This window comes from Protomyctophum parallelum (assembly GCF_964188405.1).
Source record: "Protomyctophum parallelum genome assembly, chromosome: 7".
In the NCBI taxonomy this organism is placed as follows: domain Eukaryota; kingdom Metazoa; phylum Chordata; class Actinopteri; order Myctophiformes; family Myctophidae; genus Protomyctophum; species Protomyctophum parallelum.
The window spans coordinates 20,776,703-20,790,633 of NC_139705.1; the positions used below are offsets into that span (position 1 = coordinate 20,776,703).

General features: G+C 43.6%; 1 protein-coding gene across 9 annotated transcripts in view; it reads left to right on the top strand.

Annotated features, from left to right (window-relative positions):
* Positions 1–4,613: 4,613 nt before the first annotated feature.
* Positions 4,614–13,931, top strand: part of LOC310861872 (adenylate cyclase type 6-like) — a 62,285-nt gene continuing 52,967 nt past the window's right edge. The window contains exons 1-4 of one of the 9 annotated variants that reach the window (XM_083769565.1): positions 4,614–4,881; positions 6,786–6,858; positions 8,178–8,276; positions 8,487–9,384. In XM_083769565.1, the coding sequence (XP_083625691.1) occupies positions 8,491–9,384 (894 nt within the window). In that variant the 5' untranslated portion in view covers positions 4,614–4,881; positions 6,786–6,858; positions 8,178–8,276; positions 8,487–8,490. The remainder of the gene's footprint in view (positions 4,882–6,785; positions 6,859–8,177; positions 8,277–8,486; positions 9,385–13,931) is intronic. The other 8 variants (XM_083769568.1, XM_083769567.1, XM_083769570.1 and 5 more) reach the window with 8 other exon arrangements.

Here is a 13,931-nt window from a genome sequence, read left to right on the forward strand (position 1 = left end):
GCAGGTTTTCTCCTTTTTCACTGATCCAGCACTTTGGTTCGCTCACATCCTGCTACGCTGTCCATTTTTACAGAGGTTATCGACCACTACAGTCAGGTAGCCTAATGTCAATGTCAAAAAGACAGGAACAAGACACTTTGGTGTCTCTCCCCCTCACCCTTCTTCTGTCTTGCTCTCACTGTGTGTGTGTGTGTGTGTGTGTGTGTGTGTGTGTGTGTGTGTGTGTGTGTGTGTGTGTGTGTGTGTGTGCGTGTGCGTGTGCGTGTGTGTGTGCGTGTGTGTGTGTGTGTGTGTGTGTGTGTGTGTGTGTGAGGGAGGGAGAGAGAGAGATAATTGTTTCAGAGACATCAGTTTCCAACTTTCCATTTTATAATCCTGCTAGCCTTTAATACTTAACATACTAGTTCATGATGACTTTGCCATAGTGATGAGACATTGTAATGTCTTTGTCTCATTAGGGCTTGCCTTATCCTATATTTAATTGCCTGCCCGCCTGCAGACCACTTCTTCACGTTCATGTCACCATGACTCAGCCATAAGGAGTTCCCAATGCAGCTACGCCCAAATATGGAGTGTTGTTTAACCTCAATGTGTCCTCATGGCATCAGGCACAAACAAATCAGTCAGCTCCATATATGGGCACAAAGGGGGGCATGCTCACATGGGCATATACTGATCAGGGATCTCCATACATGGACATAAAAAGGAAACAGACTGACTAGAGATGGGCATAAAAGTACTGACAGATACAGGGATCTCCATATAGGGCATACATATTAGTTGGATCGGCCCTGTGACGTAGGCATTACTCTAGATGTGAGGGCCGCAGGTGTAGGCTTAATGGCCGCCGGCCGGAACCTCTTTGTTATGTTTTCTTGCCTCAATTGTGAATGGCATCCAGCAAGCACCTCTATTATTTTATTTATTATTATTAATTAGTGTGCTAGTCTATCAGACTATAGTAATTGCCCAACTTTATTTATACTTTTGTATTTATTATTCAGCCCCCTGTGATACATCATCATCATACTGCACTTAGTTGTGCACAACTCCTTATTCTTCAATGGGTGACTCAACCATTGAAGTAAATAGATACAAAGAAAAAAAGGAAAACAAAAACATTTATGGATACTGCAACATAGTGAGTGTCAGAGACGATCAAGGGCACAGGGATGTGAGAGTACTGCAGGGTCATCTAAGGCAGTGGTTTTCAAAGTGGGGTCCAGGGACAGGGGTCCTTGCAATTGAGGGGGTTCCCTGGTTAAGGGCGTGGTTTCCTGGTTCCACTGAAAAATTGGCCATTAGTTTTTCCCCATGGAGAGTTACAACAATATTTATATAAAACATTATCATCAACACATATCAAGCCATCCAGGATCCTGGTGAATCATCATCAAAATGAAAGTCTTTATCCAAATCACATCAGGAGCAATTAGGGGTTCAGCATCTTGCTCAAGGACACTAACTCTGGGGGAGCCCAGGATGTTAGCCACTGAGCCACTGCCGAACATAGAATCTGAACAATCTGACAAATACATCTTGACTACATGACTGCATAGATAACGGGTACCAATTTGGGTGAGGTTTACAGGGGGATACAGTGTTTAAATGCTACGTTTAAATGCTGCACGAGTGGCGAGGGACAGAGTTGGTATACTGTATTGATTTAATAATAGGCTATGGCATTGGCAATATGGTTTTGCTTAATTTTGTCTTCATATTGTGACACTCACAACTCATTTAGGGGCATGCATTCTAAATCACTGAATGAACTTATTGGTCCTGGAAACTCAGAATTCCCATCACTACTGTGGCGTCCTCTGCTGGGCATGGAGGTTTACAGCATAGTTTTCCAGTATTTAAACATCATAATAATAATAACTCAAAAAAGTGTTCCTCGAGAACAGGTCTATACGCCAGGTCAGGTGGCATAGCAAGATCCGTCTTGATCACTTGACTATAGAGATAATGTGTATTGATTGATTGATTGATAGTGTGTGTGTGTGTGTGTGTGTGTGTGTGTGTGTGTGTGTGTGTGTGTGTGTGTGTGTGTGTGTGTGTAGCAGTTAGGGTTTCATTCAAGGACACTTTGACACAGAGGGTATCAAACAAATTAGACTCCGGCAACTACTGTCCTATTTCTATTCTTTGCTCCATCTCGAAAGTGATCGAAAAATTGTCTATGAACAGGTTGAAAAGTATCTTGCCAATAAAAAAACGAATGTACAAATTCCAATCTGGCTTCAGAACATCCCATTCCACTGACACATGCTATTTGAACGACCACATCAAACTCGAGGTAGATGCTGGCAAATACTGCAGCTTGGTCATGCTGGACCTCCAAAAGGCTTTTGACACTGTAAACCACTCCATACTGATTAATAAGCTAAAAGCATCCATTCTCTTTGGATCAAATAGTAATCTCAGCAAGGCAGACATGCAGCTTCTCAGTTAAAGTGGGTGACAATATTATCACAAGAAAAGACCAAATTAATTACCTACCTAGGTTCCATCCTGGAGGTAAATCTTTCCTGTGATAAAATGGCTACCAATGTAATCAAAAAGGTCAACCAAAGAACGAGAGGCCTGTACAGGATTTCCTCACTGGTCAGTAAAACTACCTTGAAGACCCTTACAGGAGCCCTTATACAAGGTTTCTTCAACTATGCATGCACCTCATGGTACCACAGCACCGTAAAGGTCCTAAAAATAAGGCTCCAGACTTGGCAATAGAGTACAGCAACTTGCAATGCGCCTGGTCTACAAGATTTGCTACACCACTAAGCTACCCCATGTACCTGTCAAAATACTTCCTTAATGTGAACGAAGGCCACGATCACAACACTTCCACAAACCACGTTCAACCCAGATTCGGCTCAAACAAGGGATTAAATTAATTTCACTCCTAAACCACTAAAATGTGGAACGCCCTACCAACAGCCGTTAAGAAATGTAAATCCCTAGACTCCTTCAAAACCGCTCTCAAACAGCACTTACGGGCCCCTCCTATATTCAGCTATTAGTGTAGATTTTCGTCTTACACAAACATTAAATGGAGAATTTACGTCATATGAGTCTGAGCAAATCGGCTATATTTTATTTGCATATAAGTGTAAGTATGTCTTTAATGTTCTGATGAATTGAAAATGTAAACAAGTCTTAGTGCTTTTTCTGATTTTATCCTCAGATTTTGTATTGACCTGTACTTAAGTTGAACTGTACCCATTACAAACTGTTAATACAATTATCAATAAATCAATCAATCAATCAACCAACCAACCAACCAACCAACCGGGAAGGCTCCTGGACTACAGCTCTCCCTAACTCTATGGAGGCCAGGGTATGAACATGCATAAAGTGAGTGGTAAATTAAGTGGCATACAGCATCAGAAAGGACTTGGATGTATGGTCTGTAAGGCCAGAAAGTATAGTTTTTTGCCACTCAGTAGGCGTTCCCGCATGACTTACAGGTATGATGACTTGCTAACATTTATTAAAAAAAAAAAAAGCAGATCTACATGTTTTGCGGCTATATTCTACAAAGATATTTAGAGTAAAGTGACAATAGTATCCCTTGGGAATATGGTCAATTAAGTATAGGGTTTGAAAAGGCAGCAGAAAGCGGAAGTTCATCAATTGTTTTGTGTCAACAATAGCGTTGCCTTACTGGTTACTCCACAACTTTAGGGTTAAGCTTTTACTGGTACTGGACTACTGGTAGTGGTAGAACAGCCTTATTCCGTTGCACAGATTAGTTTGTTCTTATAAAACCTGAAGGTACGAACAAACTATATTATTTACACTAGATATTTTTAACAGTTAATTTTCATTTTCTATCATTTCATTTGGGAGAAAATGAAATCAATACCCCCTGTGTACTAGGGTCCCTGTGCACCGTTGGCCTGGAGAGAGGTTGAGACAACATGTCTGTGTATCTTTTGGACCCCCCCTATGGTAATGGTTATGGAGATCTGTGACCAAAGTGGGGTCCTTGAAATTAAAACAAAGTGTCATAGATCATCCATCATTGACAGTTTGCTGACATTTTAAAAGGTTACCACTAGATGGTGCTGTAATACTGAAGACATGACAATTTATTTGGCAGCAAAGCCAATGCTGGCTGGGTCAGGCTGAACTTTCCGGCTGTCAGTCTATCTCTGTGTGCCATTTAAAGAGTGGAAGAATCCAATGTGATTGTGTAATAAATGTCCTACTATATGGAATAGTAGGCTACTGACCATATCTGAAGATATCTCGACTATCCAACAACTATGTTCTCAGGCAGATAGACTCACACTCACAGTCAGCACACAGACGGACAGACAGACAGACAGGCGCACGCACGCACTCGCGTGCACGCGCGGACACAGAAACACGGCAAGCAAGCAAGTAAAGCGCATACGCACACCACGTGCACGCGAGATACCATACCAGGCTACCTCTAGGGGGACTCCTCAGTTCACAAACGGGAATGCAGCGTTTGTGTGTGTGTGTGTGTGTGTGTGTGTGTGTGTGTGTGTGTGTGTGTGTGTGTGTGTGTGTGTGTGTGTGTGTGTGTGTGTGTGTGTGTGTGTGTGTGTGTGTGTGTGTGTGTGTGTGTGTGTGTGTGTGTGTGTGTGTGTGTGTGTGTGTGTGTGTGTGTGAGAGAGAGCGAGAGCGCGAGAGAGTGTGTGTGTGAGTGAGTGAACCAGAGGGAGGGAGGTCGACCCAGTAGAAACACCACTGGTAGAACACGAAGGTTGTTCGGACAAATGTGCCGTTTTCTTCCTTTCCCTCAAGAACAACAAATACGACCGGCGTTCGCGTCTTATCGGCGGCGACGTACAATTTGTGCACCACTGCAGTGTTATTCATTCCTGTACACAAGGGTGTCCATGGTAAGTAGACGCGAGCTCTCCCAAGCTTTCCCGCTGATGACAAAATGTTCAGTTGTGAATGTTAATTATTTTGTAGCAAGTCGGCTAAAACCTGAGATGAACGCTGGAGTCCAACATCATAATATTCTTGCTACAGCTGACTGACTTGCTACAGTGTTTCCACAGTGAATATTTTCCGCTGCATTCATTGTCTTTGCAACTGCAAGTGTCCTATAGCTGCTCCTGCGGGACTGTAGTGCGTTAGTGAAACCTTTACTGCCTACACTGCCTACACTGGCAGTAAATCATGTTGCTATTGGTAACAAGACAATCAGCTGTTCGAGCCGTTTACCACCGTGGCATGCAGGCTAGGCTACTCCACTGCCATTATCACCATCAAACCCAAATAGGTTTGTTGCTTAGAAATGTGACGTGCTATTATACACATGTTATAGTCACTTGAACCCTAATGCCTACATAATTGACAGGGGTCCCACAGGGCTTTGTGCTAGGCACGCCCCCTATCTCTAGTCTACATTAAATCTCTGAAAATAGCCGATCTTGTACAATTTACGATCTTCTATTTCGTCTCAGCATAGGGGTTCATGTGTTGTTTCTTTATGCTGTTCTATACTGTTGAGTTTATAATGTCACTACAGTAGCCTACGCATTTTCCAGTGGAGATGTGTGCTGGGCAGCACATCCCTTGCAAATGAGCAGGGTCAAGACGACGAGGCAGCATTGTCCAGAGAGGACTCGAACAAATTAAATGCCCATGTCATTTTAGGGACAATCATACGTTGCTGCAGATGTTCAACTAGTAAAGAGGCCAAAGCAAGCCTGTAGATCGACTATTTCTGATACGCGACGCCGTCTTACGAACACAAAGTATTCGTTTTGCGTCCAACACAGCTTTGCTGTATAGGCTAGGCTATATTGTCTTTCTCTGTGGAACTTCTAGTCGCACAACGTCTCCATACGTGGTATGTTAGAAATGCTACAGTTCAGCACTGATATAGCAGCAGTTGACATGGTTGCCTGCGCGGAGCGTCCCGTTATGTAACATGCGTTCGGAAGCCTGCAACCATGGGCTTACATAGGCTACACGTGTGTAATTTCATTGCTGCTAACATATCTGTCAAAATCGCGGCTGGTGATAGAACAGTGATAGAGATGCTGCTGTAGTGTGCAGTGTCACACATTAGACGGTATGCTACTATAGGCTATAAACTGTTGTGATGAACATACAGTCAATCAAATTGTCTCTGTGTATGGTAATCGACTAAAATCGGCGACAGACTTGACTGTTGTTATATTCAGATGTCATTCGCATAGATGCATGCATGCACAGTTTTTATTACATAACCGCATGCTGCTTCATGAGCTGTTGTAAATGCACCAGAGGTGAGAGCGTATAGTGCATTACGTACAGTAGCCTATACTATTATGCTCATCATCCTCACAGAAAACATAGGGACAGCACTTCGGATGACCTCTCAGTCCACTGAAAGCATGTGATATATATTTGCATGCACGGGTTATTCTAGAGAGTGACTGCTTTTGATGTTCTAAAAATACCATTGCTGAGTGTCATACACAGGCTCATTATGATTGGGTTTGGCTCAGTTAGCACCCAGTGCAGGCTGCTATTGGGGATTATGGGCTTTTGTAAATTAGGGTTAGGTAAATTTCCCTAGTTGGGCCTATACATAGTTATCATTGACAGTGAATTGATTGAACAATGCTTTATATTTACAGTAAGTCACATATAGGTTTTACTGTGTTAGTTGCTGCTCTTATAAACCACATTAACCCTGGCATCTCTATTTTGGGCAAATACAAAATAAAGGCATTTGTATACTTCTCCTTTAGGTTGCCTGGTGGCTCACCTGGCAGAGCACATACCATTACGACTCAGTCCATGCACAGCCAGCCCAGGTTCAAATCTGACCTGAGGCTCTTTGCTGCGTCCCCATCACTCGTTTCCCGTATCTCTCTCACTGTAAGTGTAAACGGTACTTGAATAGGCCTAAAGCATGAAAATGCCAAAAATATATCTTAGAAAAAGGGGAAAAAGTTAGAATTTGTTCAAAATCTTCAAAAATAGCTATAGGGCTTAAGTGGTTAATAGATGCTGCTGTTGATTATAAGCAAGGTACTGTACATTTCCCATCCTCCTGCTGTTTGTCTCTGCTCAGTGGACCTGGCAGAGATTTGCTTATTAAGTTTAGAGGTTAGCAGTGTCCTTGACATGTGCTGCCAGAAGCTAGCCAGTGACTCATGAAAGCTAATGGGGGAAGCATGGACAATTTAATCTGGAATGGAGAGCTCTTGATCTCTGATGGTGCTCACTCAGTAGGCCTTTGTTGTCAAATAGAGCACACCCAATTCTGCCCACTCAAGACTGATCTTATGGACAGATTTGTAGTAATACAGCTGAGCACCATCCACCAGCTCGGTGGCCTTGTGGTTAGGTTGTCCGCCCTGAGTTTGGGAGGTCAGGGTTCGATCCCTGGCCGGGTCATACCAAAAACTCTGAAAAATGGGACAGAGTGCCTCCCTGCTTGACACTCAGCATCAAGGGTTGGATTGGTGGTCCCTGCAACATACTCCGGTGTACTTGTACATCAAGCTGCTCAAGCTACAGCCCTATGGGCCTCATGTATGGCAAGGCTTACTTACCATCCACCAATACTAGAGTCCAGAGAGAAAGTGTTCAGAATACAGCAATTAGTGAATAGTTTATCGTAATGGGATAGTACTGTGTTCAACTTCATGGACTGGTCTTTGAGGGCAAATTTTAACGCACGGCATGAGGCAATAATTGGCCCAGTTGTTGCTGTGTCACACAGTATTTTGCAAACAAAGCCGACAGTCATTCCTGTGGAAACACTGTGGAAGACTGGTGCGGATAGAGGTGGGAGTGGATAACAGTAGGGAGTGGGTAACAGTATCACACAATACATTTACAGAAGATAATTAGATACATTTGTTGATTGCCAAATTATTTTACTCTCTCTCCCTCTTTTTCACACAAAGACACTCGCATAAACACGCACTCACACATTACCCATCCTACCCCAAGTCCTCAGCTGATCCATACAAAAAGGGAGCATTTCAAAACACTGTCATGTGACTTTTATTATCCACTTTCCCCCATGTCAAAGACAACACATCAACATCACATGCATTGTTCTATTATCCATTTCCCCTCTGGCGATCCCAACGCAACAACATCATATGCATTGTTCTATTCCTAGAAAGACAGCTGCGCTATAGAGTTACTGTAGTAAGTGACAACATTGTGGCTTTTTTGCATAGGTGGGTGGCTCAAACCCTGACACACCTCCATCTTGCAGGGATAAATGAGCGGCCTGACCAAGGAATGCCGTGTCACGACACATAAAGAAGCCCACACAGGTGAGACAGTACCTCAAATATAATTAACCAGTATACACTTCACACACAGAGGTCCTCCTTTTTCCCCTCTACACACCAAATGTGTTAGCCGAATCTTTGTCCCAGAATAATGACACTAGGGTTCATGTGCATTTAATTCTAACTTCTTAGAATATTCTCACTTGGAGTCGACTGATCATGAAATGTTGAAACTTTCTTCTTTTGTTTCAGTAGGATGTCGTGGGCCAGAGGCTTCTTTGGGGCCAGAGTGGACGATCGAAAGACGGCATGGGGCGAGCGTAATGGCAAGAAGAGGAAGGACAGCTCCTCACTGTGCAACCCACACTACATGAGCTGCCTGCGGGACCCTGAGGACCTCGAGCCCCCTCCCGCCCCATCCCAGCACTACCACTGTGGAGCGGGCACCAGCGGCGGGGGCAACTTCGGTATGCGTTGCGGCTGGCAAGAGGACCACTATGGGAAGCGGTCGGGAGGCGGTGGGGACCTGAAGTCCGTGGCTCTCGGATTTGACGATGGCGATGTGAAGGGCAGAAAAGAAGAGGAAGGAGGGGAAGAGGATGGGACGGGGAGAAGCAAGGCTGTGACAGCTGCCGACTGTTGGGCACAGTTGGTCTGGGTGTTCCAATCTAAAAAGTTCCATTCAGCTAAGCTAGAGCGCCTGTACCAGCGTTACTTTTTCAGACTCAACCAGAGCTCCCTGACAATGCTGATGGGGGTGCTGGTGCTGGTGTGTGGCGTCATGCTGACGTTCCACTGCATCCACGCCACCCCCGATGAGGCCTATGCCTCCGTGCTCTCTGTGGCCATGGCCCTGTTCTTGTCCATGATGGCAGTGTGCAACCGTAATGGCTTCCACCAGGACTACATGTGGATTGTCAGCTACCTGGTGATCGTCGTGCTGATTGTGGTTCAGGTGTTCGGGGTACTGATGGTGGCCCCCCGTAGTGCCTCAGAGGGGATATGGTGGACTGTTTTCTTCATTTATATCATCTACACACTGCTACCTGTCAGGATGAGAGCTGCAGTGCTGAGTGGAACCGTGCTCTCCACCATACATCTAGTCACTTCATGGCAGCTTAACCAAGAAGACAAGTTTCTCTTCAAACAGGTAAGCTATCAGTCCATGTATAAATGAGTGAGCGGATGTCCTTAACGTTTCCATCCAAATAATTAGGTTATGTGGAGTGCTACAGGTCAATTTGGTTACATTTAAATGAACACAGAGGGCTCTGTACTGTATGTCTGTTCTCTCAAAAGCAAACCAATCACAGTGCATGCTTCTACGTGCATTTATAACTTATAAGGTCACTAGGAGGCAGCCAATCATGACTAGGTCGTCACTAAAGTAGCCACTAAAGTCGTCTTTATGGTCGTCAGTAGTGGTGGGTGCAAATGTAGTCCAGGTGCTTTTCAAGCACCTGGCAAAAAAAGTATATGGCTACGCAACCCTATCCTCACCCACTAAGCTGAGGACGCTGTTCCAACCTTTCTGTCATAAAAAATCACACCTGTGTGAAGTGCGGGCGCTCTTATCATCGTACATCATCATGCATGCGTATATCATCCTCATACTCAGAATCAGAATGCCTGTTGCCTGTGATTGGTTAGCTGATTTGCTCGTTTACATATGACGTAAATGTTCCCTTCAATGTCAATGGCGTTTAATGTTTTGATGTTTCATTTACGTCATATTTAGCGGAATTATTACGCCATTTCTCTGTTCATTGTCAATCGCAAATATTGAGACGTGTGGGGACAAGATTTAGCGGACATTTGACCTGAATTCCCCTTTCATTGTCAATGGCAAATCTTGAGACGTGTGGGGACAAAAGCTGTTTATAGAAGGGGCTAGCGCCCCTTAAAAAAAGACCCCCTTTCTGTCAGAAAACAGGGTCTGCCGTTGGCTGACAAGACTTCTCCCTACTGTAAGTAAAAGTGAAGTGTGTGAAACCTTTTTTCTTTTCTATTTTTGAGGGGTGCTATTCCCCCCTATGTCCAGCTTTGAGGGTGTGTGTACTGTAAACACAAACATTGTCCTAACACTAGCCTCGATAGCCAGGCTTTCATTTCGTCTGCGCGAAAGATGAAAGCCTGGAAAAAGCCGTGGGCTGAACAAGTCTAAAAGTGGGAGTCAACCCTTCCGGGTGGGCGTCGCTCTAAATGATGTGACGTAGCGCTGCACTAGGGGGGAGAGGAGGGGCCGGGGGTGACGGACAGATCGATGAGATCCAATCAGGGTGCGCGCATTTCTGAGGCGCGACCCGCCCCTCTAGACGAGAAATGTCTCGCTCTGGGTCAGGCTATCCTAACACAAACATTAAATGCCATTGAAAATGAATGGCCAGTTTTGAGTTTTGTGTAAACACACAAACATTACGTAAACACAAACATTGAAGACGAAGGTGAGGAAGCAAATTCTGATTGGCCGGAATGAGATGATGTATGATGATGTATGATAAGCGCCCCTCTTTTAGTTACACCAACATTGTTATGAAGTGTAGATCTTTTTTGAGGGGCGCTAGCCCGTCCTATGTCCAGCTTTAAGTGTATGTGTAAACACAAACTTTGTCCTTGCACATTAAATGCCATTGATAATGAATGGACAGTTTTACGTCATAGTGTAAACACAAACATTAAAAGCTGGACATGATTGATGTATGATGATAAGAGCGCCCCTCACTTCACACAGGTGTGATTTTATTACTGCGCAGTCATTGTTACATTCAATATAAAATATGTAGTGATGCACCGAATATTCGGCCACAGAAAATATTCGGCAGAAAACGTCTAAAAATGCATTTTCGGCCTATTCGGTTTCAGACCAAATAGGCAGAAAATATATCGCCGAATAGTGTATGCAATTAATGCATTAAAAAGAGCGGAATAAATGTTTTATGGACCCATAATAGTGATTATTATTTAAGTTAAGTTTTGCCATAACCATTTCTTTTGCCATAAATCAGGTAGCTTTAAGGTACGGCCATGACAGCAATGGTAGGAAAAAAGATATATAATATTAATCATATTCGGATATTCGGTATTCGGCCAACTGTTTCCTATATTCGGTTTCGGCCAAGAATTTCCCTTTCGGTGCATCCCTAACAATATGTATGGCAAATTCACATCATAAAGTTTAAGGGAACTTGCACTTTCAACAGAAACCGATCTGGCACCCACTCCACCAGGTCCCCTATTATAAGATTTGGGCCCCATTTCTCTATATGACTACTGTACATTCACAGTCAGAATTGCCTTACTTTTACTTTGCATTCAGTAGTATAGAACAAACATGGTACATACTCATCATCAACCACTATAGGATAAAGGTGCTGTACTAAAAGTAGATGGTATGGCACTGTACATCTTGGCAGCTTTTCAAATTAGATTTTTAATGAGGCTATGTTTTGTGCTGTAGGGCAGCTCGAGCAGGCAGCCCTGCTGGGGTTTGTTGTCTGAGGCCATCTGGGTTGAATGAGCCTGTTAAGCCGTATTATGATGAACGAATATCATGATAATGTAACACAGTGCCATTCAGGCCTCGATTCCTTAAAACAAGGAGACTATTGTTGCGAGGTGAAAAGGGGTGGGGTGGGATTCTGGGCTTGCGCAATGGACTGAACAACACAAAAACAAGATGATAATTTCTTTACCATAGATAGAGAGAGAGTGTACAGGGATGATTCAGATTAATTTAAAAAATATATATACGACTCATAAACATGCACACACAAGTCATTTGCTGATTTGCACAATACACAATATACTTGACTAATATTACTAGTTTATATACAAGAACTAACGGCTATTTAGTGTTGGGGGCACAATGTTAAACGTATACCAGCAATGGCTCTGTGAGGTGCTTGGGATGAAATTTCCCCCGCATTGTTAAAAAATAGAAATTAGCAATTTATTTTTTTGGCATATATAAAAATCACACTCGTGTGAAGTGAGGGGTGCTCTTATCATCATACATCACATTTCATGCTCAGCCAATCAAATAATCACAAATGTCATTCCGGCCAATCACTTCTGGCGTCTTCACATTTCTGCCTACTTTGCTTAGCCAATCAAATCATCTGTTTGTGTTAACACAAACAGACCAAGTTTGGCATAGGAGGGGCTAGCACCCTTCAAAAATGTGTATGGACTTCCTATATTCTGAGGTGGCTCAATTATATTTACTCTGTCACAGCCTATGTTTCAGCAGACAAAAGTTATTGTTTTTTTATTGCCTTTAAAGCCACCAGATGATGATAATGATGGAGCCACTCTGAGTGAGCCAATATTGACATAACACTAGCGGTCCGGTGAACTTATGTGTTAAGTACCCGTGTCCTAGACATGCTGGCTTTAGGAACATTAGGCCCAGTACCTTGTGCCCCTTTTGTACTCCAGCTGTGGGCCTGGCTGGTTTTCATCTATGCTGTTTTGGACCAACCATTGTAATATGTATCAGTCCCCTGAGCAAGCAGTGATCGTTCACGACTCACCAGCCTGAGCTGAGCTGCATGCACTCTTACTGCAGTTTAAGGAAATACTCTTGTAAAAGTTCTGCTCAGGAAATAATCCGTTTTACACTAGGATACTGTGAAACTGTTCTACATTATACTCATCACTGTGCTCGATAGTTGATGCTCAGTTCATAGGATCTGGAGGAAGTATAGTATTGTCTCTGTGTGTATCTGTTACAACCTTATATCGAGTCTAGAGGGTTAAGGAGTAACACATAGACAGGTAACCAAAAAAGTTGATGTTACAGAAACTGATATCACTGTCAATACAAATAGGGAAAGCCTATATCGTCGGGGAGGCCCAGGCCAAAACAAAAATCAGACCTGTCTGAAGTGAGTGGTGCAACAGTGCCCCCTGTTGGTAACCTAAACATAGGGACATACCACCCTGGGCAAGACCTACTCTGTAAAGACTGTCATTTGTTTGGGCGGAAGTTGCAGGATTTTAGCGGAAGTAAGTGTTGTGATTGATCGGGAAAATATCGTATCCGGGGGAAATACATCTGCCGGATGTTCCGGAGGATACATCCGCCGATAGCTTCTCTGCCTTACGTTGTGACCAGGCTTTTCTTTTCGCAGATAAGTAAGCCTGGGACCGAGGCTAGGGACATACAGACACAGGGATAGACATAGGGACATTGTTCCTTGTAGTGGTTACACCACTAAACAAACAAAACTCCACCCTACCTGAAAAGGAAAAGAGTTAAGCTACAGCACTCCAAACAAAAATGACAATCTAAGCTCCCTAACTAAACATAAACAAAGTCAAAACAATGGATTAAAAGAAATGGCAGCACACCCCTACCAAGCTTCCCTTAGTCTTTACTTTAAACACTCAGTATTAAAGTTACCTTATTAAGCATAGGCTTGGAACACAGAGTTGAAATGCTAGCTACAAACAAAGGGCTCTATTTTCGTTCGAGCATCCTAAAGACACTATTTGCATTACTATTTAGCATTGGGGAAGGGGCGTTCCCGCACTAAAGTGGCTATTTTGGTCACCTGTCTAAATCCCTAAAACACCTCTGCTACCTGTTGCATTATGCATAGGTGTGGTTTGGGCGTTACTATAATGAAACCAATCACCGTGCCACATGCCATTGCCCTTGCCCAGATCCCTTATCCGTTGCCCGTTGTGCCCAGT